Source organism: Drosophila elegans, unplaced genomic scaffold (assembly GCF_018152505.1).
Source record: "Drosophila elegans isolate 14027-0461.03 unplaced genomic scaffold, ASM1815250v1 contig_149, whole genome shotgun sequence".
NCBI classification, from domain to species: domain Eukaryota; kingdom Metazoa; phylum Arthropoda; class Insecta; order Diptera; family Drosophilidae; genus Drosophila; species Drosophila elegans.
Genome location: NW_024545513.1, coordinates 14,308,405 through 14,335,977, shown reverse-complemented (window position 1 = coordinate 14,335,977; position 27,573 = coordinate 14,308,405). Strand labels below are relative to the sequence as shown.

The window sequence follows — 27,573 nt, the reverse complement described above, 5'->3', positions numbered from 1 at the left end:
TCAATTAAAACTATCAAAAAATATAAAAAACACATTGCTTGATTTGTCGGAACTATTTGTGTGTAGATTCAACTTCTTGGTTCCCTGTTTGCCAGTCAGCTCCAAATTCACTACCGTACCATTCAGACCGACACTTTCTGTCTTCACAACTTTGGGAATTTCTGCTGATTCAGTTTTCGAACTATTGACCGCACTAATACTTAGTCCCTGTGTGATTCCTGTTAGAATACCAGAAACTATGCTCGGAGAAGCAGTCGTTGTGGAGTTTTGGCTGAGTTCCGTAGATGATTCGGTTACCGTATCCGAGATCGCATTAATCTTTATGGCTCTATTCAAAGAACTTTTAGTAGTTGCCTCTCCTTCTTCATTCAGTGTAGTCTCAGAAGACCCAGAAGTCTTATAAGTTGGATATGATGGGTAGGTAGGAACGGCCTTAGAAGTGCTAGACTCCGGACTTGTTTTCTTCTCAGTAGTCTCTTCAGCTGCAAGCGTAGTACTCTCCTGCACTGCATTTATTTTGAAGACTTTGTCTAAAGATATCTCAGTTGTCTCATCGTCCTCTGCTTCAGTCTCTGGCGATCCATAGGCAGACGATTCTTTATAGACACTTGATGAATAAGCTGGATACGTTATGTAGGTAGGTTGGGCTTTAAGTGTGCTTAATTCTGTGCTAGCTATTTTCTCAGTACTCTCCTGCACTGCATTTACTTTGAAGACCCTGTCTAAAGACGCCTGGGTCGTTTCTCCAGGAGCTTCAGTAGTTGTGTAGACTGTAGATTCTTTATAAATATTTGGATATGCTGGGTAAAGAGCTTGGACTTTAGGTGTACTTGATTCTGTGGTCTCTACAACTACCTTCTCTGTATTTTCCTGCACTGCATGTATTTTAAAGACCTTAGCTAACGATATCTCAGATGTCTCTTCGTTCTCTTCTTCGGTGACTGGAGAATCTGAAGATTCTTTATACACACTTGGGGATGAGTAAGTTGGATATGTTATGTAGGTAGATTTCTTTTCAGTGGTAGATTTCTTCTCAGTAGTCTCTTCAACAGTCTTTTCAGTACTTTCCTGCACAGCATTTATTTTGAAGACTTTGTCCAAGGCCAACATAGTAGTTTCTTCACCCTCAGGAGCTGGTGTAGAGCTATACACTGAATACGTTTTATAAACACTTGGTGATGGATATGCGGGATACGATGTGTAGGTCGGTTGAGCTTTGGTAGTACTCGATTCTGTGCTAGTTTCGTTGACAGTAGTCTCTTCAGCTGTCTTTTCCGTTCTTTCCTGCACTGCATTGATTTTGAATACTTTGTCTAATGATATCTCAGTTGTCTCTTCATCCTCTTTTTGTGTGACTGGAGTCTTAGTAGAGCTGTAGACTGGAGTTTCCTTATAGACACTTGGCGATGGATAAGTTGGGTAGATTGGTACGACTTTGGGAGTGCTAGTTTTTCTCTCAGTGGTTTCTTCAGTACTCGCCTGCACTGCATTTACTTTGAAGACTTTGTCTATAGACACCTTGGTAGTTCTTTCAACCCCAGGAGCATCAGTCGGTTGGGTCTGAGGAGTACTTGGTTCAGTGCTTGTGTCCTGCTCAGTAGTCTTCTCCGCTCCTTTTACGGCGTTTATCGAAAGTGGAGGACCTGCCATTCTCGCTGTGGTCGTTGCATGTTCTGGCGAAGCAGTCGTTATGAATTTTTTCAATGGTGTAGCCGTAACACTGGATTCTGTTGAACTGAGTTCCGTGGCATATTTCGAAGTCTTGTTCGCTACAAGAGGCTTCGCAGTGGTTGTGGTTTCTTCGGAAGAAGCCGTTGTGAGGGACACCTGGGTAGTTGTATTTTCTGCTCTCTCCACCACTGCATTCACCTTTATATTCTGTCTAGGGTTCTGAGTCGACGCTTCTGTTGTGTCTTCTGGCCCTGGCTGTGGTGTGGTGGTAATTGCAGTGGTTGTTGTGTCTTCTGTCTCTGGTCCGGGAGTTGTGGTGATTGTGGTGGTGGCAGTAACTGGCGAGGACTCGTAGCTTGGAGTTGGATATGGTCTGGACGTTACGGTGTACTCGGTGGGCAGGTTCTCCCACGTAATTTTATAAGGGTTATAGACCGGCGCCTCATAAGCTGGCTTTGGCGAAGCAAATGACGTGTGTGGATAGCCCTGAGGTTGAGATTGCGACCTATAGGGACCGTAGGGTCCATAAGGTCTGTGAGATCCTTGACCTCCATACGGTCCTTGAGAACCATAAGGTCCTTGAGGTACATATGGTCCTTGAGAGCCATATGATCCAGAAGATCCATAGTTCGACTGGGATGGACTGATCGCATAGGGATTGTAGCTTTGAAGACGCGGCGACTGATTGACTGGATACCTACTTTCACAGGGACCATCGTGATGTTTTCTCCAAGCTGTAATAAAAAAGTATTGTTGAATAAAAATATATATGCTTGTTTAAAATATTTTTAATGAAACCGTATAGTTTGATGCTAACATTATTCAGACTATAGGTTTTAAGGTTTTTATAATTACTACAACTTCCTATAACTAAGGTGTAATTTTTTTTTTGCTATTAAAGTTTACAATCGATTATCGGTTTTAAAATATTTATACCCATGTTTGGACGTATTTACTGTCAACTGTTTGAAGGCTTGTCTTTACATTACATATCTCATTGAAATATGTTTGATCTAGGGTAAATCTTATATTATATTATATTTTTAGTGTTTTAGCATTGTAGGGTCTCAAGGAATTAATTTAATATTCTAAAAATACTCACGATGACCTGTGCGGCACTTTACCAGCTGCAGTTCGCATTCACTTCTGTAGTTTCGCCTGGTGTCCTTGTATTTTCCGCAAACAGGACTGTACTGATCCTGGCAGTTGTCCGGACAGACCTCCAGAGTTTCGCACCTGTTCTCGTGGATGATCTCCCAGTCTGGAGAAATAAATATGGGTTCGATGAGGACCAGGAGGTGACTTATAGAACCAGTTGGTAGAACTTACCTATTCCCGTGAGGGCTCTGAATCGTCGAACTTCGCAGGGACTGGGAAATGTGGATGGTTGGACACCTGGGGCTCCGGCACAAACGAGACTTTCGGGACCAGATGGTGGGCATGGGTACTCATAGGGCTGCTGGTCAAAGTAGTGCGGAGCTGGGTAGTAGGGTGCTCCGTCATCCCATGCCTGAACGGTGGCGAGTAGTGCAAAAACAATTGCAAGTGAGACTGTCATGCTGAAAACGATTCAAATGCGACTATGCCGTGACCTCGATCGCTTGCAGTTTTTATACTCCCGGGCAGTCCTAACACTCGGTGCTCTCATACTCTTGCAATGTGTGTGTACGTGTCGCGAACCCTCTTTTGGGTCATATAATTTTATTATTTATATTGCTTCTTTATTGTTATTATGTAGTTCATATCAATCGGTTTGCCAGACGCCTCTTCTCTTGCTTTCATTCTTGTCTTGCAACTCATTATGAAATTTATTGGCCATTATCGCGGTGGCTTAGCTCAACCTTGAGTCATGTGAAATTGTCTGCTGCAACAAGCTACAGTTCTTCGGAACGGAATGAGTTAAAGCATGAGTAAGCAGAACGTAGATGCACTTGAACTTGATTTCGGCGATGGGTTGCAGGGCGGTACGCAGTTCACGTGTGGAACTTTTCAAGACAGCGAATATCACGTTTCCTATGATTTAAGACACTTGACTCTAACGTTTTATACTCGAATTGTGGCTTACATGAAATACCAAACATTTTAAAACAACATTTTTTTGTTATAATGGGCTATTATTGTTTTCTTCTTTTTTTTTCTTTCTACTTGGCTTACATATTATTTCGAACCATAACAATTTGACAATGTGTAGCTGATACGCGATTTAAAGTCCGTTCTTAAAGAGAAAACTAATAAGTATATAAAATTTGTGTATTTTCTTTGTTTCTATAAGCTTTATATTTTCTTTATTTTTGTCGGTAAGCAAGAACATCCATTATTGCACATTAATAGGTATATATGAAATGGGATTGATAGCCCGCTGATTGGCCAAACCACTGGTAGTAAGGGGTTTCATGTGGGGTTTCAGTGGTGCTTGTCGAGGTTGTGGTGGTGGCTGCAGTGGTAGAACTATTGACCACAATACAGCCAGAAAACTGGAAAACAATTCTTGATCCTGTTGTTATCAGGACATTGGTAACCTCTTCACAGTTTGCATCTGCTGTGTCTGGACTCACGGCCAAGGCTGCCAAATCGAGTTCTTGTACACGACCGTCAGCATTTCTGATCGTAATAGTTAACGATTTCTATCAAATGAAGTAAACATTAATTTTATTTTATCATGGTAATATATATTGATCATTATACTTACAACCCCGGCGTTACTGGAAGATTCAGTCGTTGTTGTTGTGGGGGCATCAGTTGTTGTGGAAGGATCTGTGGTGGAAGAGTCTGTGGTGGTTGTTATTGTGGAAGAGTCTGTAGTGGATGTTGTCGTGACAGGATCTGTGGTGGAAGGATCTGTGGTGGATGTTGTTGTGGAAGGATCTGTTGTCGTTGTTGTAGAAACCTCAGTGGTTGTTGTTGTAGGTGGATCCGCTGTCGTTGTTGTAGTTCCATCAGTGGTTGTTGTTGTGGTAGGATCTGATGTCGTTGTTGTAGAAACCTCAGTGGTTGTTGTCGTGGGAAGATCTGTTGTCGTTGTTGTAGGAACTTCAGTAGTTGAAGTTGTGGTAGATTCTGTCGTGCTTGCCGTTGTAGATTCAGTCGTTGTTGTTGTTTGTGGGATCGTTTCAGCTGTTGTTGGTACTGTGGTTTCTGCTGTGGTCGATTCTGTAGCTGTTGATAATTCTGTCACCTCAGTTGTTATTGGATCTGTGGTTGGTTCTGTGCTTGTTATTTCTGTTGTTGAATTAGTTGTTGTTGTTGTTGTTTGTTCAGTGGTTGTCGTTGTTTGTTCAGCGGTTGTTGTTGTAGAAGGTTCAGTACTTCTTGTAGTTATTAAAGGTACAGTTGTCCTCGTCGTTGTAGTTGGTTCAGTTGTTGTGCTGGTTGTGGAATATTCAGTAGTTGTTGTTCTTGTTGGGGTCCTTTTTCTGGTTGTTGTTGTCTCATAACAAGGCCGCTTCGTTGATTCGGGGCGCCTGGTCGGATAGCTCCAATAAGGAGGCCTAACACTCACTGGGGACCTTGTCGGCGGTGTTTGAGGTCGCTTAAAAGACCATACCGGATACGGCTGTACATAATCCAGAGCTGGACTGAAATCATCTGGTGTTGAAACTCTGTCATAACGTCTATAATAGTCCTGGTTAAGGGAAATACTCGGCCGAGGAACGGGCGACGAATATGGCGACGGTGGCTGTTGGCCCAACAACAAGCTCCGGTGATTAGTGTTATAATAGTAGCCAACATTTATAAGCTTTGGCGGTGGTGGAGGCTCTTGGCAATAGATGGGGTTGGTCAGATCGAACTCTGGAAGAAAAAGGAGTGTGTACATATTTGTGTTATATTTGTGTTAATAAAGAATATCTACTTTAAATGAATTTTCTTTGGTATATTGGTATATCCAAATGAATTAGATAACTTTAATATATTTTACCGTCTTGGCCACTGAAGATCATCTTAAAATTATAATCGTTTAGCTCGCAAATGCTCTCGAAACTCCGATAACAAAGGCCACTTTTGCCGCAAACTCGGGGGCCACAGGGTCGATGGTTGTATCTCGGAACATTCCTGGGTCCGTGGGTACGAAGAAATCCCACGTAATCCTCCTGTTGACCTTGAGACAAGGTCAAAGCTGACAACAGGACAATACAAGGAAACACTCCCCACATTTTGAAGGTTGGCGTGTAACTGATGTCTTCAGCTCACCCTTCGACAACTATTTATACGACCGACTTGTTCTTTGCTAAAGTAAATCTCCAAAGAAACAACAATTACTACATATGGAAACCAGACGGTTTCCATCTATCAGAATTATACGTGCCTTTCCCCCTTTCCATTGTAAGTGCGGCTAGAAAGCCAAAAAAACCAAAGCAAGAAACATGAAAAAACCAAATCCAGCAACCCCTTCTCAGATTCTCTTTCTCTGGTCTCGTCTCGGTTGCCTGGCCATGGCTCAGATATTGAGTCCCCATATTCTCGTAAGAATAAAAGGTAAAAACTGAAAACCACGCAATCTGAAGTTGAAATGAGTGTTTGGCATGAACACCAATAACTGCTTGTGATGCTCGTGTTTCTTACACTGCTTGTGATGCTTTCGTTAAGCTCTTTTAAGCAGTAAAAAGGTAAAGCTTATGGTTCAAAACTTGATAAAACTTATTGACAAAACTTTAATAAAATTATTTAGCTGTTTATTTATTTATTGAATTTTTGTCGAAACTAACTTTTAAGGTGAATGACTAGTTTTCCCAATTTCGCTATTGTAATTTGACCATGTATTTAATGCTCAGCCTATTATTTCTTTAATATAAGTAGACTTGTTGCATTTTATTTGTTTAATTTAATTGCTTAATTAATTTTCCATGTCACTGTTTTGTATATGATTAAAAAAAATCTTTTTTACTGGTAAGGGATACACCAATCTTAATAAAGTAAGAAATAAATAATAATAATTAGTAAATAAATTTACTAATTAGGTATTTTTTAATTAAACAATTGAATTTGGTAAGGAAAAATCTGTTAGTAAATTTAAAATATAACATGTCCATGCACTTTCGCCGTATAACAGTTTTCGTCAAGCAGTCGTGCCGAACTGCTTGCCCATTTGAATCCTCCGCATCGGTTCCTTTCGCTTCGTTTTGGAATTTTGTATTCACTTGCCAACCGGTTGCTGTGGCGAGCACAACGGTCGCGGATTTCGGAATCTGCCTTCAAATTGTGTGGTCCTGTTTTCGAGTATGGCTTTTTTTTTGACGCTCGCTTTGCAATTCGATCGTTTAATATACGGCAATTAGAGGCGCCAAAATCGAACCGCGACTTTTCGATCCCAAAAGTGCGAGAGGCATCCCGCTGTCGAGGTAAACAGAGCACATCAAATTACATTTAATTGCAGCCGTCATTCGCTAAGTTTCCCTAATTCGTGAGGGTTTTCGCTGTGTGAATATTGTTTATTTTACGCGCAACACATATTGGAAATACAGGCGGCCTGTCATGCCCGAAAATTTGACACACACATGCATTAGGACCGTATTTACTTTGGGCAGGAATATAAAAACAAGATCGAAATGTCACTGCAAACAAATGATTTATTCAGGAATCGCAATAATGTATGCTCCGCTTTATTTTTTATGTCAAAGAGGGGGATTTAGCAATCCGTTCAGCAATCCTTTTGCTTGCTTTAGGCTCTAAAATAGTCCCTTTTCCATTTCGCATTGCGTATGCGCCGCGTGGCCCGTATGTAGTTGATACCATGCTGCGGTTTCTTATTCAATTAGCCACTGTCCAAAGGCACACCCTGCGCACATCTTGGTGGCATATACATATATCTATGTACATGTTACGGCCGGCTTAAGACTAAGACCCAATACAAATACCCGCAATGACTGGCGATTGTGTAGCGAAACAATTGCAATATAGGGCTGGAGCAGCCCCCAAAGTGTGCAATAAGTTATGCACAAGACGCTGTCAGCTGACTTATGTGCTGCCATTGCGAGGGCTTCGACGGGTTCCACTCCGCCACCCTCTTTTCAAGACGTTGCTGGAGCGTGCTTTCCGGCAAATGGCTAGCTGAATAGTTCTGAATTTAACATGTTCATTATGGGCATTAACTCAACGAACTGTAAGCCTAACAGTTTGTTGCTTTCGACTTGAAATAACAAGAAAAACTACGTAAATGCCTGTGGAAACTTAGAGAGCGTATCTTAAGTAAATTTGTACACCTTGTCTACTTTGATCGAGAGTCTGCTTAATTATTTACTAATAATACTGGTTTTAATGTACATAAGCCACATTTATATATTTTATTACACTTTTAAAATATTTAAATCAAAATTAAATGGTACGACATTGATCAGGCACTGAAATTTAAGTTTTTAAACTTTAAACACCAATAAAATAAAAGTTTACTTTTACTGTTTCGAGGTCAGGGTGCATCCTTAGGTGCCAAATTTTGACATTCATAATAACATTCATATTGTACACCCCTTCTTTATTGCACATAATTTTAAGCTTTTAATACTAGTTAAAACCAAATTTCATTTGGTACCATCAAGGCTTGGTTGATTTAGTTTAACTAGTTCGATCTAGCCATGCCCGTCTCTCTGTCAGTCTGTCTGTCTGTCTGTATGAACGTCGAGTTCTAGGAAACTATAAAAGCTAGAGATTTGGGACTTGGCATGCAGATTCCAGTAGTTCCTAGTTTATTTCAAAACGGAGCCACGACCACACTACCTCTGTGTTTTGTTGTTTTTAATTTTGACTGCCGCACGATCGTTGTCTGTTCAAATTCCTATGCCTGCTAAACGAGGACTCATTAGTTGGTGGCCGTGTTTACATGACTCATACAAACTGACGCCAACATTTACAGCGTCTGCGAAGGGGTCAAAGGGCATTAAATGTGGTTGGGGGAGGGGGTCAAAGGGCATTAAATGCTGATGGAAGGGGGTTCAAATGGGGGCACTTGTGTACATGACAGCTGTCATCCCAGCGCAAAAGAAGTCGCGTCCAACCGCATATACATTGATGGCAGGTTCTTCATTAAAGAACTTACAAATGTCGACATGGACCGCTGAAACTGATGTTTCACTCAACTAATGTTTCCCACCGCAATAGACAGACCAACCAGATATTAGGTTTTCCTCGAAAAGTCGGAAAATGTCAATGGTTAATTAAACTAAGCACCTGGCCTTCATTTTCTATACATACATGATAAAGTGCATTCTAATTGCTATTCGTGTTCATCCTAGCTTGCCTTGTAATAAAACCACTGGCTTAGGAAATCTTTTATAAACTTTTCTGCCTACTCATTCCCTAAGAATGCTTTGTGGAGTTGTCATCTGATAGGACTAAATATAAATCAAACTTATTCTGGCAGAATTTATTTTTTTGGGGGTAGTTTGTACATTGTTGAAGTGTTTTTTTCTTAGGACTTAAAGGAGTGTCTTGAATTTTGTTAAAAATAACTCTAAAGAGGTCATTTAGGAAAAGAGTATATACACTGGCACAAAAACATTATAAATGTAAATATTTTGTACTTATTTTAAATATTTTTCGCTATGATTTTAGTCCATTGCCGTATTTATTTATTTTAAATATGAAAATATTACACTTTTCCTTTGAAAGTGTATAAATCTGGTTATGTTATCTTAGAGATTTGTTTTGGCAAACATTTATTTTATAGGTTGCCTTACTAAAATTTATTTTTACACTTTTTGTATCGCACACAAAGACTTTCTTTTTGAATTCCACTTGGAGTTGTTATTCGATAAGCCTGAAAGAAAGTTATAAGTGATTTCAGTCGAAAACGACCCCCAAAACGGGTATGCATATGTTTTGTTCCCGACCTGCCCATTTGAGATGCAACCTCTATAACTCACACACTCTTTAGACGAGACCCTATGGGTTTTTCGACTTTTTCTCGCTGACCGCTGACCGCTGGACTAATGAGGCGACTGTCTGCTCTTCTGTTTCCGTTTGTCTGTCTGTTTGCCTGCTGCCCGGGGGAAAATGTGCGGGGAAATGGGATCTCAAGTGTCGCCATTTGCTTGTTTTTTTGCCACTTTTACAACATAATTTAGTGGGGTGGGGATGTGGTCAAGGTCTGGATCATGGTTTATGATTCCACATTGAAGTTACTTGCGCCACTACAAGCCTGTTAAGCATTTTATTGCAGCCGACTTTTTGGGCGCATATTAAATTTTTATATTGCCCCCGGAACAGTAGGCAACAAAAAACACGGAAAACAAAAAGGGAAATGGGCAGTGGCAAAAAATATACATGAAAATTGGATTTCTACAGACATAGCTTTTCCCTCGCTTCTAATGCTGCCGGGTTTTGTCGTTGTTTTTTTTTTTTTTTTGTGCTTCCAGTCTTGTCTTCGCTTTGCTTACAAATTAAATGTACAAAATTTCGTAATTGAGCGCTTTATGTATTTTTAATTTATTTTCCTTGCGACGCTCCCTGAGCTGTCAGAGGCGCTTTTGATTAATTTTGCAAACATGTTCAATGGGCGCCTTCTGCTGTACTTTTTCGTGTCCATTAGCCTTGGACATTTAAATATTTTAATGGGGCAGTGACTGCATCCATCCCCTGTCATTGGCCATTAATAACCAATATTCGTTGAACTGAATAAACAGTCGCTTGGCAACCAGCTAATATTACCACACTCAGTCGAATTATTAAAATAATAAATGTCAAAATATTAAACAAAAAAAGGTGTCACTTTATAATATGACCCATTTTATGACATGTTTATGTTACTGCATATGAACATCACTGGAACAAATACATTATAAAAACTCATAGAAATGATATTCTATTACATTTTCACTGCCATTCAAATTGTATTCAATTTCATATTGTTGTTCTTAAAAAGTTTATAATATAAAGGGAGTTTCTAAGAAGTCTATTTCATTTTCATTTCTCAATTCTTAATTTTTAAACTCATTCTAGGTTTTAGTTAAATATTATGCATTTAATTATGATGTACTTATTATGGGTTGCTTATCTTTGCTTGCCTTTTAATTCTTTTCAACATTTTAATATTATAGTTCTAAAATATAGAAATTAAAATATTATAGTTCTATGAATAATTACAATTAATTTCTCATAATACAAACAACTTTCATTCAAAAGGTAAACAGCCGATTGGTTTTATTAATGCTTTTTTCATATTTTTCATCATTTTCTTTGATCTAAGAATTCTCAAATGAAAAGTTTAATTAATCAAAATTGAGTGACGGATGTCTTCTGGACAAAAATAAAGTCAATAAGGGTTGAACGAATTTTTAGATATCCACTTAAAAATTATTTTGGAAATATTAAAATGTATCATAGTGCAAAAATGGTTTTATAGATAATTAGGTATTCAACAGATAGCGGTTCCAAATGTATAAATATTTCATTTGCCAGCGTTTAAAATATATACCTGTACAAAAGCTATTTATAAAAACGAGTGATTAAACCAGCTTAATACAGATTAATAGTCAGGTGGCTAATTAATTGATATCTATGAATATTGGATGCGAGCTGTCAGTTAAGTCGAAAAACTGTGCGAGATTCTCTCAATAAATTTAACACAAATTGGAAGCGTGTTTATTCCCAAACTGATGGAATCCAAATTTCCCCCCCAAAAAAATGAACGCCCGTCTTCATTCAATATTTGATTACTCTCGGGCAAATTTTATTTTCCCTGGTTTTTAGGCTTCCGGCAGAGACCTTATCCCCGAGTTTTCTCGGCCACGTTCAGGTACTCGCAATTAAATCCAATAAAAATAACCAACACATTGTTCTCGTCCGTTAAGTGCGATCTGATTTCGTGGCAATTTTCGGCTGAATTGTAAACAACCCGCTGGCTAAGCGTTGTATATATGGGCAATACATATAGGTGGGGTGGAGTGGGGGAATGGGTAATGCTATAAGCCGATTTCACGGCCATAAATATCAATTCGAGCAGAGCGGCCAAGAAAAAAATATTTTTGTAAAAAAAGATGAAAATCAAAAGAAGCGGTATTTGATTTATGCCGCGTGGGCGTGGCAGCACGGCATCTAAATAAAATATTTGCCCGCGACTAAACCACCACAAATCTTATCCCACTTCAAATTTATTAAAAAACGAGAGCTCTGATTTATTGTAGTGACGCGACTGTCAGATACTTTGTACTCGATTTTGCTGCACACGAATTCTTTTGACTTTCAATTGATAAAAGTTGTACTTTGCTTGAATTTCATTATAATCAGGCAATTGTTCTTTAAGCAAATTAAAACTTTGAATTGGACCTTAAAAACATATAAACATAAAAGTTTACAAAGAGCAGAAAAACTTTATTAAATACATTTCCTTATTTTATATAAATAAAGTAACAAATATTAATGTATTTCTTAAACGTTTTAAAAATGATTTATTACAATTCGTTGTATTTATTTATTAGCTAACTATTAGCTTTAACTATTTTAATATCTTTGCAAATCTTTGTGAATCTTATCTAATAATGCAATTAAGTTTATTAGTTTTAATTTATCTTATTAAAAAAACAATTTTTCGATGGACTCGCGAATTCAAGGAGTACACAGTATTTAAATCCGCTAACAGCTCCTCCAACTTAATCCCCTTTCCGAGTTTTTCCTTATTTTCCCAAGTTCCTTCGTGGGTTTTGTGCAAATTTTGATTTATGCGAAACTGCCAGAGAATGTCAATAATTGGCTTAGGATGTTGGCACTGCCATCTGCTATCGGCCATCAAAAGTTGGGGCGGATTGGATTTTACGGACTTGGGGCAGCTGTCTTTCAAGATTCACTTTCACTTGAGCGTTTTTCATTTTTCCGGGCCTGAAAGAACGGCGCCAGTTTAGAAAAAAAAATGCAAAAAACGAAAATAAAAAGAGTTCATTCAATTGTGCCGAATCTTTTTGCCTGTTCAGCACTTTTCGCACTCTCTCTCTATTCGCGGTAAAACTTTTAATGAGCAAAGCAAAAACACAAGCTGCCGGCGAAAAAAACAACATTGCTGGTTGAGTAAATGAAATCAAACAAATGAAATTCTACAAATTATTTTACACAAAATATGCGCAAGTTTGGGAAATGTTTTTGCATAAATTGTGGGGGCAAAATTATCATTTCGTAATACTCCAGCTTAAATATAAAAGAAAAGCTGCAACAAAATTATTAACACAAAAGACCCTGCTAAATCGAGTCTCACCTAAAAGCCTGACCTGAGAGAAGTTAACCTACCTTTAATGCGATAAATCATAATTATTAATAATCTGTAAAGCAATTTTTCTCTTTTTTTGTATCGCTGTACTTAATTTTAGTCTGGTTTTGATTACAGTTTTTTAACAGCAAGAAAAAGCGTCTGAGTCTGCGTTTAACTTTTTCACTGAGTTAAATTTTTTTTCTGCATTTGCTTATAAGGTAATAAATACGAAACCACACTCAAAGGTTTTGACATTGTTACATTTTATCAACCCAATTATTAAATTTAAATATTTTATTAGTTATATTATTTTATAAATCCTTATAAATAAAAAATATATACATTCCTGGTATGAAAGAAAAATACACATATGTATTTCATTTTTAATAATTTTTTTCTAACCAAATGGTTAAGTCAAATGATCTATGTAATGTAATAAAATCACTATTTACACATTTCTTATATCTTAACTCTTTAAAACAAAAAACAAAGTGTTGACTAAGTTGGCGTCCCAAATTAAATGTTTATCATTTAATTAAGCAGATTTCCTCATTAAACTTTTGGCCAACCCCAAAGGCAAAAAAAATATAAATACTGGCAAAAAAAAATTATGTCAGCTCGTGGGTACAAAAATCTGAGCCAAGTTAAGACAATTTGAATATAAATGGTTATTTTAGCCAGGCGGTTGTCCTTGTGTTGTTTGGCATGCCAAGTGCTGCCTGGGGCATTTGTTAATTTCCGTTTCCGTTTTCCCGCCAGAAATAGGAGACCCCAACTCACGGTCCATTGTGGCCCATTGTGGCCCATTGTTTCGACCCTTCCGCCGTCGATTTCCGACCCGCTTTTAATGCCGTTTTATTGTCAAAAGATAAGGGCGGGCACAAAAGCGGAAAACTGCTTAAAAAAATCTATTAAGCCGCAGCGAAAATAATTCAGCGAGCAAACAATGCCAAACACCTGTTCGAGTGTGTGGGGCCAGAGGCGCTGATAAGTGCCACCCACTCTGCATCAGCCAACCATCCAAACACCTCAACACCACATTAAAAATCTAACAATATCACCTCAATTTTCCGTGGAAAAACATTAACCTTAAACTCATTAAAATAATAATGCAAGAACAACGATTATTTAGATATGTCCCTTCATGTGATATGTTTAAACATTAAAAATTTTTCAAAATTAATATATATATAATTATATAGATTCAAACATTTTCATAAACAGGTTTATTGATTTTCAACTAAAATCATTTTATTTACATTTCCTTTTTTAATTTTTAAACGTCCTAACATGTTCAGTAATTATTTTTGATACACAACATGATTTTAGATCGAAATAAAACTGATCTCTATAGAAAACAACTGTAGCAAAACCAATGTCATATAGAATCAATTTGAAAATAGTTAATTATTTCATCAATATTTAAATTAATAATAATTAAAGGATACTTTTGAAATCACAAGAAAAAGTCTTAATGCCTTATATTTATTTCGATTTTAAAAGCATTTTTCAATTTAAGTTTTGCCATAATTAGAACATTAAATAATTTTCCCTTTCCCGATGCTAAATTTTCTCAGTGCCCACAAAAATCAAGGACCATATGCGATCAACTCAACTTGTTTATGTGCTGTACTGATTGCTTTATTGTGGCTAAATGGAACACTCTACATATTGCTGTGGTAAAAATTATGATTTCGGTTGCTGATGCCTTCAAGTGGTTGGTCGGTGGTGTTTCTAGACATTATTTTGTTGTTATTATTTTGTTGGTGGTGATGCCGATTGCTGCCTTATCCGTTCAGTTTTTAGGGAGTCTAGAACGAAAGGGAAAGATTTATAAGACTAAATTGTTCACAGATCGCATTGGTGGATTATACTTACAGTAGGTGCTGCCGTGGTTGTTGCTGCTGTGGTTGTTGCTGCTGTGGTTGTGGAAACTGTGGTTGTGGAAGCTGTGGTTGAAGCTGCTGTTGTTGGGGAAGATGTGGTTGTTGCCGCTGTGGTTGTAGCTGCTGTCGTTGTTGCCGCTGTGGTTGTTGCTGCTGTGGTGGTAGCTGCTGTGGTGGTAGCTGCTGTCGTTGTTGCCAATGTGGTTGTTGCCGGCGTGGTTGTTACTGCAGTTGTTGCTGCAGTGGTTGTTGCCGCTGTGGTTGTGGAAGCTGTGGTTGTTGCTGCTGTGGTTCTTGCTGCTGTGGTGGTAGCTGCTGTCGTTGTAGCCAACGTGGTTGTTGCCGGCGTGGTTGTTACTGTAGTTGTAGCTACTGTGGTTGTTGCCATCGTGCTTGTTGCCCCAGTGGTTGTTGGATATGCGGTGGGGTACCCAGGATACGTATTGGCCCTCGTGGTAGCTGTAGTGGCAGTGGTGGCAGTAGTGGCCGCGGACGAAGTCGATCCATTGAATGGTGCCCTGGTGGTGTCGGCATAGCTATAAACAGCGGCATAGGCGGGCACATTTTTGGAATAAGCGGGATAGGATGAGGGCGGGGAAGGATAACTGACAGGCGAGGAAGGATTCTTAACAGGCCGAGAAGGATACTTGGCAGGAGGCGAGATATAGACAGCGGGAGCGGAGGGATAGGAAACCTCATAAGAGGGAGGGGCCAAAGGATATGGACCCGGAGCCTCGGCCGAAGCCTTGGCGCCATAAGGACCGCTGGCGGCGGCATATGCATAGGAATTCTTTGCAGAAGATGCGAAATACCGAACCGGACCAAAGCTCTGAACTGGCGAGCTCTTCGGATAGTATTCCTGTGCAGGAATCGAATACGATTGACAGTAGTCCAGATCAGTACAGGTTAGCTCTGAAAAACACAAATAATAAACATGTGTTTAATGCAAGGAATGTTCATTTGAATTGTTAATCTCTATATTTTGAAGGATAATTTATTATTTATTATTATTTAGTTGCCAAAGACTAAAATTTTTTTTTTTTGATTTTAAATTGGCCAGAAAGGAGTAACTTTAATAGTTTAAAACAAAAAAATACGTTTTTTTAAGGGAAATTGCAGTTAAACAAAAAATATAAAAATACCTTAGTTACACTTGGAGAAATTTGAAATTTAAAAGCTGATACCCAAACATACCCTTCTTGCCGGCGAAAAGCTGCTTCATATTGTGCGAGTCCAGACGGCACTTGCTGGCAAATGGGTGGTAAGTGTAGCCATCGGTGGCACATACAGGATAGCCACCCGGTGGGCACCCGGCATCGTAGCTCGCATCCGGGAAGATGTAGTCCAGCTCCGAGCCCGAATAGTCGCCATACCAATCGTAGTCTCCCCTAATCCCGACAAAGGCCAGGACGAAAAGGATCAGGAGTAGACCCGATTTGGACTGACACTGAGACTTGGAGTGGAACATGTTGCCGATGGCACTGATGACTCTAGCCACGGAGATCCCCGCTTTTATGGGTCAGCGACTCGACGGCAAACGAAGTCTAGAACGTGCAGGTGATAGCGGTCTTTACATCACTCTTGTGTTTTTTTTTTTTTTGGTAAGACACCGTCTCTCCGGTTTTTATCGACCCGGAACGTGCGACCGGAGAGCGGTGACGGTGACATTATACCATAGTACTATGGCATTACCTAACAACAAAAAAAAATCGTTGTCTTCTCCGCGGCTTAAACTCTCGAACTACCACTTTAAACTCTCTCAGCTGGCGCCAGATTGTTGTTAACACGGGTAAGTGGATTAAATTTGATAGAAGACGACAGCATGCGATAATAGTGAAGAGATTTACCAGTGTTTTCCGATTATATAAATACTCTGAATCTCTTAACGTTGCACTTTTGCTGTTAAGACCAATTCAGTTAAAACTATTAACTATTGATAGATTAAACAATTAATAATAAAATAATTATAAAGAGCGCACACTTTAGTCATTAGCCTTTTCCAAATTACATTTCAAACATTATAGTCTTTAAGACTTCAGTTATATCTTTTTCATCATTGCCATTAGCGACTGTTAAACAATAAGGTTACTTAAAATTTAAACAAATTATTAATTTGAAAATTGGCCCATTCTTTTATTTTTCGGTGTTTAAAAATAACTAAACAAACAATTTTTTATGTACATAGCTATTTGTTATACCACATTGACTAGTAACCAAATTATAGGTCGAGAATAAAGCAAATTGCAGACTTACTAACTCCTTGAACTAAAAACACTGATGTAACTATCTAAATATATAAAATTAATAGGCTTAGCCAATTACACTTAAGCCATTTTAACTGCAAGCCAAGTAACCAAGAAGAAGTGTGTAATAAACAAACAATTAAAAAGTGTAAGCCGTTTACGTACTTTTTCGTGAGCATTCATAAAAGAGCAGTGTCAGAAGATTCAAGGAAACATGCACATATATGTTAGGTATATGTGAAAATGTACAGAAAATAAAAAACTTTATGAGAAAACTAGTTTCTTATAATCTTGCCCTTGTGAGAAATTATGCTTAAAACACTAAAATACGAAGGGTGCTAATTGCAAAGTACATTTTATACATGCTATGTTTTAAAAAATTTTTGATCCATTCTAAGTTGGTTGCAATTTCATAAGAAGAACAGCAGAGAAGCGCATAAAATATTTATACTCTTCACTATGCCGGGTATAATATATGTATGAATAAATTTTATGGAAGTGGTTCAAGGAAAAAGTTTTCATGAATGAAGAGTTGAAGTAAATGAAACGAAGTATTCACTAAAGCTGAATCTTGAAGGTTACTCGTTGATAAAACAAAAATTTGCCCTGCACTCTCATCAAATGTTCTTAACTACAACAGTTTCAAAGTGAAACACACACCGGTGTCTGTGTATTTGAGGGGTTTTAGCCCTTGCTTTTCTCTAGCGACCAAACTGTATCAAAGTAGAAAATGGTTCGCTGAATTTTATTTTATTTTGTATTAAAAATGTTATTTGGAGATTAAAGTTAATTATTTTAAAGAAAAATGAAATCATTTACAATTTAAGTAAGAACAGCAACAGTGAGTAAAATAAAATAAACGATTCTGGTAGAAAAAAAACCATTAAAGTGGGATTGGGTTGGCTTAAGATAAAAAATATAAGTATACATTTTAATTTCGAACAACATAATACTTCACTATCTTTAAAAGTTAATTAAAGTGGTAGGTTTTTTTAGTTGTGTTTATCTACACAAAACATTATAAGTTTAGAAACTGCAATTTTCTATTTTAATGTCCTAGATATATCCTAAAAAGCGAACGTGCCAGCTGGGTTAAATAAATACCTTCAGCTAAATCCAAAATCTTTAGCAATTTGTGAGTTCCGGCTGTGTGGGCCACGCCCACTTGGGTAACTGTTATATTTGCCCACAACAAATTGTGTGCTGGGCACACAAAGCAGTGCACAAGCCACTTGTTGCTGGCAAGCAGAGCTAGGAAAAGCAGCCATTGTGCACTGAGAAAAACATATATATTAATTAATTGCTTGCAATTTTATTTAAAACTATATAATAATAATTTTCTTTTATATGATATTTACTTAATACAGAATGAAGTCTTTTCAAGAAGCAAATCAAGTCAACTATTTGTATATCAGTTATATTTAAGTTTTGTGATGCTTTTATTTAAAAAAAAAACCTTCTTAATGCAATTATTATTACTTTAAAATATGTATATTTATGAACGTGATAAAAAAAATGTACCCATAGTCTGAGTAATTTATTCATTTTTTTCAGTGAAATGTGGGTGAAAATGGGCGGGAAAATGGGGAAAATGGGGCGATGGCAAGGCCAGCAGCCTCGGCAGGCGATTTTCGCCGGATGCCGTGCCACTTGCCATCGAAACGCGGAGCAGAGCGGTGCAGAAAGCGGACTGGAGCGGAATTATTTGGCCGCCGATAACAGACCGCGTACGAATTTCCATGTGTTTTGAACGTACTTTTTGTTTTGTTTTGTGGCTAGTTGTTGTACGTGATGAACGCGGTGAACTCAAACATGCGGTCGATTGTTTAAATTTTCAATGAATGGCAGCGGTAGTTTTAAACAATTCAATGAATTGAATTGACTTGGCGCCGCCATGTAAGTGATCCGTTGGCCCCTGTTCTACAATAAATCTCGACAATAATTAAGTGAATATCAGGTGAAAAAATATTTTCGAAAATATTTCGCATAATTTGGGCGCCACACGAAACTCAATTTTCGCTACTTTAATTAGGTAAACAATCGAATTAAATATTTTGCGTACACAGTACAAATAAATAATTCGATTTCTGGCCTCTGCCTAATTGTACGTGGTTTATGCGAAAAGTTTTTGCGCCACACAGGAAAATTCGAGCCGTGATTGGGCGGAAAATGAGTGCAATAATTCGCAAGCTGGGCAACTTTTATGCCCGGCAGCTCCATCACGGGATTCTGGAGGATTCGTGGCCAGTATAGCGTGGGTAATTGCATTTGGTGACCCAGACGCTGCGGATGAAGTAATTTGTTATTATAATTGATCCGACAAGAATGGTCGAATAATATGGTATTATTTCGCATGTTCACTTCCATTTTGCCCTGGGCAAACGCGTGTGTGTGTTTGTGTTTGTGTTGGTGTTTGTGCGGCATTTCCGTTTCCGGCCTGCAAATGCCGCCAGCATCATTAACCGCACTGACGGCTTTGCTCTCCTCTCCCCAGCCTCTATTAATTTATTTCTTTTGTTTCCTCGCTGCTAGACAAAACAATTCATCATCAATATTCAGCATGTGTACATATAATTATTCCTTGGCCAGCTTTTTTTTCCCCCCACTAACAACCCCCGCAATTGATTGGCCATTTGTATCTATTGCAGCGGGAGGTCCTTTTGGTCGAAAGTCCTTGTTCTTTTCTCCTTCCGTTTGTTGACAATAAATTTCGATTTCTTGCATAATTTATGCAAGCAAACGTTTTCCAATTATTTGTGTTTTATGGATGCCTCAAAATAAGAACTTTGCAAGCAAAACAATTTGGCGGAAATGTTGCAGATGCTTTCTTCTAGGGCTTCTTTAGTTTAGGGCAAAGTTGGCTACATACAGATTTGTTTGTAACTAGGGCCAGGATTTCTGTACCAGTATAAAGAAAAAAAAAATAATATTAAAATAACTGAGCATAGGAATATATTTGTTTTTTGATTTCTTTCTTTAGAACTGGCATTATTGACAGCAAAGAATCATTGACAAAAAATGGCATTTCTTATTTTCAAGGCAGCGTTTATTTTGTTATTGCAATTGACAACAAAGAACAGAAAATAGTCAAAGCAAAATAGTTAGATATATTTTTTTTATTTCACTGAATAAGTGACTGAATGCAATTTATTTTTACATTTTCTAAGAAATAGCTTGATTGATAGAGACAAAAATTAATTTGGGGAATCTCAGGAGCATTCCGTTTTATTATTATTTCTACAGAACATTGTGAACATTGCAAACTTGCTTGTGCATGGATTATTTGAACTTTTGGCAGTTAAGTATTTGTAGGCTTAACCTATCTTATTCATTATAGTAAATTGTATTTATAAAACTCACTGTTTTTAATAGTGCCTGCGACAAAATGGCATGGCAAACGGAAACGGTAGATTATGCTCCGAGTGGTTCACCATTTCAATTACAATTATATTTTGTCTCAAAATAGGGATGATAGAGCTGAAATATTGCAATGATTTTAATTCACTGAGACAGTAAATGCAATTAACGCTCATTAGTTTCTGGAGTCCGGCATTTGAATTGATGGCCAACAAAGGCCGTCCTCTCGTCCTCTCATCCTTTCGTCCTTTCGTCCTTTGGCCATCCTTCGTCCTGGGTGTTCTACCTGAGACTAATTGCCTGGCCGAGGCACTTGCAAAAATAAATAACATGCAAGAATGTTTAGCCAGCGCCATTTCCATCATGGAAACTGTCCCAAGCTATGTAATAAATTAATGCCGCAAATTAAAGTTTTGTCTGGGGCCCGGGAAAATCCTCTTACCATGGCTCGTTTTGCGCTTGTCTGCAGGCTTCTGTGGAAACTCAATCAAGTGAAATGAGTTTTGATTAAAAATATAACCAAGTTAGGCAAGAACTTTGCAGCTCATCCCGTTCTACATGCACATATGTGTGCCATCAACTACCTTCTGTCGTTTAATTTTGCCCGCACTCGATCGATGTGCATTTCATTTGAGTTTTTACCCCGTGGCATTTGCTTTGTCTTTGTGACGAAATGCAATTAAGTTCGCCCCCACCTCGGTTGCAAAACCAGTGTCACAGTTAAGCACCGCCATTAATTAGACAATAAACTGATTTACAACATATGACTAGCTGTGCACTACGGTTGGAGATTGCTGTTCCGATATTGATGGTTGGGTTCCAGCGCCAAGGGACTCTATATATATTCCGGACGAGGGACTTTCTATTCGCTCAGGACCGCAGCAGATATCATCACAACTCAGTCAACTCTTTGAAGCCTAACCAAATTAGAAATGCACACACGAACGGACAGCCACAAGCGACTCGAATTCCCTTCGCGGTGCGCGCTAGACTTAGAGAAATAAATACCTAATTTACTCATAATATTTAAAATTAAAGAAATATAAAAAAAATCTATTCCTTAAAAATTTTTCGTGATGTCATATCAAAATTTTGCTGAGTTTTTACCTGAAATTTTGGAAAATTCAACTTCTGATTTGATATTTGTTTCAGTGAAAAATTCCTCCCTAAATTTTTTCATGCATACTTTATAATACTTTTTTCAGCGCATTAACCCATGACAACAGTTACCCACTTTGACACACCCACGATGGGGACAGTCGCTTCAGATTCAACGATGGAAAATGTGGAAACGGCGACCCAGTCCCAAACACAGGATAATCTGCGCATATTTTTGAAGCATTTGTATGCCGAGTGCGTGTACCGATACAAGAATGTCACATACGATGCGGCCGACCCATCAGTTTCACTCGTGGCAGCAACAGGTGAGTGGCGGCCACCAGGCGTATACGTGATTTGCCACATGCCGATGTGCACACAGCAAATAAAAAGGAAAGCAGACGCATGAAAACAAAATGTAATTAAATTACGGCCCATCTGATTCTATTTATTTAAAGAAAAGTATATATCAATGGTTTAAATGGCTCTTTTAATTGCTTTAATATTAGGTATAACAAGGCAGGAAGCAAACTTCGGCAAGCCAATCTTTATATACCCTTTAAGTTATTCTTTAATATTCTTTAAAACATCTAAATTTCGATTTATGCATATAAGCTTAAGCTTATGCATCTGTAAGCTTAAAAACATTGAAACTATAATGATTTTCAGCTTAATTCTTCGTTCGTTTCTATGGCAGCTATATGATATCGTTTTACGATGTCAATAAAATTATCGAAAAAAAAGAACAAAATAGATGCAAAATTGAGAAGCTAACATTTTTTAAAATTTTTTTTTTGTCGAAAACTGATGGTGATTGTTAGATTGGGTCAAAATCTACACAGAGCAGTAAATATTTCAGCAGTGGGACAAATTTTGGTAAATTAAAAGCAAAAAACGCATCACAATTTTATTTTAAATGCTGATGATTTTAATCAATTTATAATATTGGCTGTACTGTTTTGTTACGAACCGAAGCATTTGTTTTATAATTGTTTTATAAGAACATTATGTATGAGAATTAAAATTAAAATTGAGAATTAAAATTCCACAATAGTATGTAACCCAATTATATTGTAAATTATTTGCCGAGCATAGACTACGAGTCGGATTTGACGGAGAATTTCAGCCCGGTGCCGCGATATCTTGAGGACGCTGTATTGAACGAGGGCGCCATTGATATGCGGAACGTGGACGAGGAGCTGGCGGAAAAGGAGGAGCTAATGGCCACCGTCCTCAGTGCAACGATGGCCACAAATCAGCAGGAGCCGCTGCTCTTCTGCCCCTTGAACTTTGACGGATATCTGTGCTGGCCCCGGACGCCGGCAGGCACCGTGCTGAGTCAATATTGTCCCGACTTCGTAGAGGGATTCAACAGCAAGTTTCTGGCCCACAAGACGTGAGTTAAATGCCCAAAATGGCTGAATATTACGCCCTCGGGGAATGGATCGATTTTCAACCACCGCATGGTTTCGAATCGCATAAACATTCTAAAAATCGCAATGTTCTCCCAAGCATAAATACGGAAATTCCTCATATTGTTTGGTATTTATTTTAATAGTTTTTGTGGGCTAAACGATACAATATATATCTATGAAGTTACGTTTGTTATGTAAATATTCGCCACATATTTTACTATACATGGTTCTTTAAATCAATTTTATGGCTTTCAAATTTGGGAAGATTTATACAAACAACATTTATGCTATTCTTATTAAAAAGGGATTCAACATTACACCAACATAGTTTTAGCGTTCACAGGCCATTACTAACAAACATAAGAAAACCTTTTTTTTCACCAATACCTCTTCTTTAAAAAATGTATTTAACAATACCAATTTTATTACTTTAACCACACTACCTAAATTTAAAAAAATTGCTCCAACAACAAGTCAGCAATACACCAACGTCTCTGCAAAGTAGCTGTTTGTGCTGGCAACGTTATTATCCTAAGTTTACCCGTTCAAAACTTCGTTTTTCTCGAAACGAGAACAACTAAACTCGGTTGCGTCTTGGCCAAGTTAAGTACCTTGTGCTTGGTCAGGCACTTTGTTTGAAAATTTCCTTGCACTCGTCACTTATGCAGCCACAATTATCGTAAGCTGTTTTGCATTCACAGCTGCCTGGAGAACGGCTCCTGGTTCCGTCATCCGGTAAGCAATCAGACCTGGTCCAATTACACCAACTGCGTGGACTACGAAGACCTGGAGGTAAGTGTACCGGCGGCATCTCGGTAAAGAATCGGCCATTAATCATGAAACTTGTCAATGCAGTTTCGCCAGTTCATCAACGAGCTGTACGTAAAAGGCTATGCCCTCTCCCTGCTGGCCCTGCTCATATCGATTATTATCTTCCTGGGCTTCAAGTAAGTGTTTTGTCGCCGCTTTCACTTCCATGCTGATACTGATGGGCGGATATCCCGTTCGCAGATCCCTGCGCTGCACCCGGATTCGGATTCATGTTCACCTGTTCGCCTCGCTGGCCTGCACCTGTGTGGCCTGGATTTTATGGTACCGCCTGGTGGTGGAGCGAAACGAAACCATAGCCGAGAATCCGGTAAGCTAAACAGTGCAAGAAAACAATAATTTTACCATCATACTTCAAAATGTGTCATTGGGTTTTAAGTTTGCTTTGCTTAAACATTTTTAATGAGAATATTACATATTGTCAGTCAAAAAAACCAATATATGCTCTATTCAACTATACATAAAATTTAAACAATTATCCTGCAGTATTTGAAAACTACACCAATAATACTTTAAATACGCCAATACTTTAACAACACTCAAACTATATGCTTTCTGTTTTGGCGTACTTCTGACAGTTTATCTATGGACCTAATTTTTCTAATCTTAAATGAATGTACATGACTTAAATAAAATTCTGCTTAAAATGGCTGATATTTTCTTCAAGTGTTGCCAATTGCCTAACTACTTTAACGTGTACTTTCAGCTCTGGTGCATTGGCTTGCATCTGGTGGTGCACTATTTCATGTTGGTCAACTACTTCTGGATGTTCTGTGAGGGTCTGCATCTACACCTGGTGCTCGTTGTGGTAAGTCACTTGAGACCGGGCTCAAGTTATCCTTTTCTCCATTCACATTGGCCATGCAAATCTCTGTAATTGCCGTGTAAGTCTGCATTCTTTATGAGAGAGTTCTGTGCATGACAGACGTGATTTGCTGCAGCCGCTACTTTGGCATTGAATTTCCCCTTTCAATTTGCCAGAGTGCAATCGCAACTTTGGCCAACTGCTTTCAGTCACCGTCAAGCTGAGATGCCAGCAGTGTCCACTAACTGACTCAACCCCCTTATTTTTCACCAGGTCTTTGTCAAGGACACGATTGTGATGCGCTGGTTCATTGTCATCAGCTGGCTATCGCCGATTCCCGTTGCCATTGTCTACGGATTGGCCAGGCATTTCAGCGGCCCGGATAACAAACAGTGAGTCCTTGTGAATTAAGTTCGCACATAAACTTTCCGCAGTCTGATAACGTGGTTCTTATACAAGCATTCTTATTTCATAATAAATTCAACGTTGTTCTGCATCACTTGGAGAGTCGATCGTCCGTCTGTCCGTCCGTTGCCACGCAAACTAGTCTCTCATCTTTAAAGATATCTGCATGAAACTTTCCCAAAAGTTGTCTTTCTAGTGCAGGTAGTACATAAGTCGGAACGAGCCAGATCGGACGACTGTAGCATAGGTTTTAATTAAGTTCATTTGTAGTTGATTTGACGCCTCGATAAGAAATTAACAAGCAAATACAATTAAAATGAATAAAAATAGGCCGACGAAATAAAGGGATATTGCAAAGCAGAATGTTAGAAAATTAAAGCGTTCAACAATTTTCCAAAAAAAACAATGCTTTATAATAATGGTCCCAAAATGGAATGTCGTACCACGCTGAACTTGCTGAAAAATTTAAAATCGAGTGCCATTCAAACCTGGACATTTTGATTTTTTGGCTCACACACACAATACTCTAAAATGTTTTCAAAAGCCACTGAAAAACATTAAAAACTTAATCAAAAATCACCTCAAAATTACTATAAAATTGTTTCAATCAAACCTTTATATTCTGCTACGACAATTTAAGCTTTGCTAGCTTCTCCCAAACTTACTATACATCTGACTAGCTTAAATTCTTTCAGCTGCTGGATAAATGACAGCCTTTACCTGTGGATCTTCTCGGTGCCCATAACCCTCTCACTGCTGGCCAGCTTTAGTAATATGCAATCGGTCACCCGAATAATGTGGAAATGCTGACCACCATTTTCTCCCGCAGTTTTCCTGATCAACGTGCTGCGGGTGATCGTCCGGAAGCTGCATCCCCAGTCCGCCCAACCTGCGCCCTTGGCCATCCGCAAGGCGGTGCGGGCCACCATTATCCTGGTGCCGCTGTTCGGCCTGCAGCACTTCTTGTTGCCCTATCGTCCGGATGCGGGCACCCAGCTGGACCGCTTCTACCAGCTGCTCTCCGTCGTCCTGGTCAGCCTGCAAGGATTCGTGGTCTCCTTCCTGTTCTGCTTCGCCAACCATGACGTCACCTTCGCCATCCGCACGCTGCTCAACAAGTGGCTGCCCCGACTGGTGACCGCTCCGCCGGCGGGGAGTAATACCGGGCAGATGGCCACGACCACGCCCAGCCGCGAGTTGGGCGTTTAAGGAGTACCACGCGAGGGTCGATCGAAATATTGACCGTATCGCCGAGCAAAGATTTTGAACAGAGTTCAAGCATAAGCATTTCTTTTCATTATCCTTAAACAAATAACGCTATATAATTTTTTATTTAAAGCATTATCACAAAAAACCAGAAAAAAGCTAGCTTCGGCAAGCCGAAATTTATATAATCTTGCAGGTATTGCAAAAATTAAATACTTTCAATTAGAAATGTATTAAAAAACTAATATATTTTTCACAGCGCACACTGGGCCAGCGGGCCCGAGTTTTGGCCAGAAGTCCGTTTTTTGTTTTGAGAAAATTAATAAAAGGAGAACGAGGACCTTTTTAATATATATTTAGCTAATTTATGCCAAAATTTCAAAGAATTTTTTTTAATGTTTTTAAAAATGAAATTTCATTCCAAATTTATTAAAATGTAAAATAATCTAGTGCAATGAAATGAATACTTATCTGATCGAAATTCTGGTGAAGTCATTGAAATTGAATTCATATTTATTTATAAATATATTTGTACATTTTTGTCGGGTCGATTATTTTACTCAGACACCAAAAGGTGGCACTTTTTAAATGTTATAAGTATTAAGCCACTTAATATTTTTAGTGGCTAAACTTTTTTTTTGTTTTGTTGTATCTTTTACTTGAATGTGCGTTAAAATGAGTTAACTCCGTTTCCTATTTTTTTTTCTAGAAATAAAATATGCAAAGTTAAAAATAATCTGATTTGTTTCCATTTTATAGCTGTACAGGGAAAGAAATGCCAGATTTTAGGGCAAAAAATATGATTTCTGGCCCAGTGTGCAACGTTTGGACAAAGTTCTAGTCAATATTTCTTTATATTAAGAACTCTAGGCGAACGTTTTAATTATTATTGTTCACTAGATTTAAATAAGAAGTTTAAGTACTTCAAAACAATGATGAAGCTTCTTTAAAAAATTAAATACGTTTTAAAAAACATTTCTAAATTTTCAATTTCGACCATTTAGACGTGAGCTTATGATCGGAGTTAAAGCTTGCTCAAGTTTTCAATTGATAAAGAGTAAATAATTCAAAAAATGCTTTGACAAAGCTAAAGAAAAAATACGATAACAATCTTAATGTTTATATAACCCAACAAAATTGTTATTTATGTCTATTTAATGAGACCTGCATAGAGGATATCCCCTTTAAGTATAAAGGTTTCATACAGAAAACCATGAAAAAACTGAAAACTCCTTATGCCATATCCAGAGTAATTGTGGGAACCAAGAGCCAAAAATGTACAGGTTCTCCTTACCATTTAAATACAAAATATGTTCAAATAGCAGTCCTGAGAGGACTAAAACATACATTCTCCCATGTACCTAAAGAAATTTTTTTTTTAGCTCATAAAGATATAAATGATTTACAGATGTTTATAGATGTGTAATGTTTTGATGCTGTAGATGTCAGATATTAATGATATTTATTCCACCCAACCAAGAACACTTACGTA

The 27,573-nt window shown here is 38.1% G+C and overlaps 4 protein-coding genes across 7 annotated transcripts; 1 reads left to right on the top strand and 3 right to left on the bottom strand.

The window, feature by feature from the left end:
- On the bottom strand, nucleotides 1-3,229 carry LOC108149957 (flocculation protein FLO11). The gene is made up of 3 exons (XM_017277873.1): nucleotides 3,001-3,229; nucleotides 2,774-2,932; nucleotides 1-2,405 (listed from the first exon to the last, which is right to left on the bottom strand). Exons 1-3 carry the CDS (start codon nucleotides 3,227-3,229, stop codon nucleotides 1-3), a joined length of 2,793 nt encoding a protein of 930 aa, XP_017133362.1.
- A 766-nt stretch (nucleotides 3,230-3,995) lies between these two features.
- On the bottom strand, nucleotides 3,996-5,822 carry LOC108149958 (cell wall protein DAN4). The gene is made up of 3 exons (XM_017277874.1): nucleotides 5,588-5,822; nucleotides 4,361-5,460; nucleotides 3,996-4,295 (listed from the first exon to the last, which is right to left on the bottom strand). The coding sequence occupies exons 1-3, from the start codon at nucleotides 5,820-5,822 to the stop codon at nucleotides 3,996-3,998; spliced, it is 1,635 nt and encodes a 544-aa protein (XP_017133363.1).
- Nucleotides 5,823-6,926: 1,104 nt separating this feature from the next.
- On the top strand, nucleotides 6,927-26,270 carry LOC108150042 (calcitonin gene-related peptide type 1 receptor). 4 transcript variants are annotated; one of them, XM_017278007.2, is made up of 10 exons: nucleotides 6,927-7,007; nucleotides 21,530-21,748; nucleotides 22,518-22,818; nucleotides 23,539-23,629; nucleotides 23,693-23,784; nucleotides 23,849-23,975; nucleotides 24,372-24,473; nucleotides 24,744-24,862; nucleotides 25,571-25,644; nucleotides 25,705-26,270. In XM_017278007.2, the coding sequence occupies exons 2-10, from the start codon at nucleotides 21,541-21,543 to the stop codon at nucleotides 26,082-26,084; spliced, it is 1,494 nt and encodes a 497-aa protein (XP_017133496.1). In that variant the 5' UTR covers nucleotides 6,927-7,007; nucleotides 21,530-21,540; the 3' UTR covers nucleotides 26,085-26,270. The 4 variants fall into 4 exon arrangements, 3 of the variants coding, with proteins under 3 accessions (XP_017133496.1, XP_017133493.1, XP_017133494.1); XM_017278004.2 differs by lacking the exon at nucleotides 6,927-7,007 and adding an exon at nucleotides 18,629-18,863; XM_017278005.2 differs by lacking the exon at nucleotides 6,927-7,007 and adding an exon at nucleotides 18,631-18,694.
- On the bottom strand, nucleotides 14,480-16,192 carry LOC108150043 (mucin-5AC). The gene is made up of 4 exons (XM_017278008.2): nucleotides 15,919-16,192; nucleotides 15,372-15,636; nucleotides 14,717-15,329; nucleotides 14,480-14,649 (listed from the first exon to the last, which is right to left on the bottom strand). Exons 1-4 carry the CDS (start codon nucleotides 16,190-16,192, stop codon nucleotides 14,641-14,643), a joined length of 1,161 nt encoding a protein of 386 aa, XP_017133497.2. The 3' UTR covers nucleotides 14,480-14,640.
- Nucleotides 26,271-27,573: the final 1,303 nt, after the last annotated feature.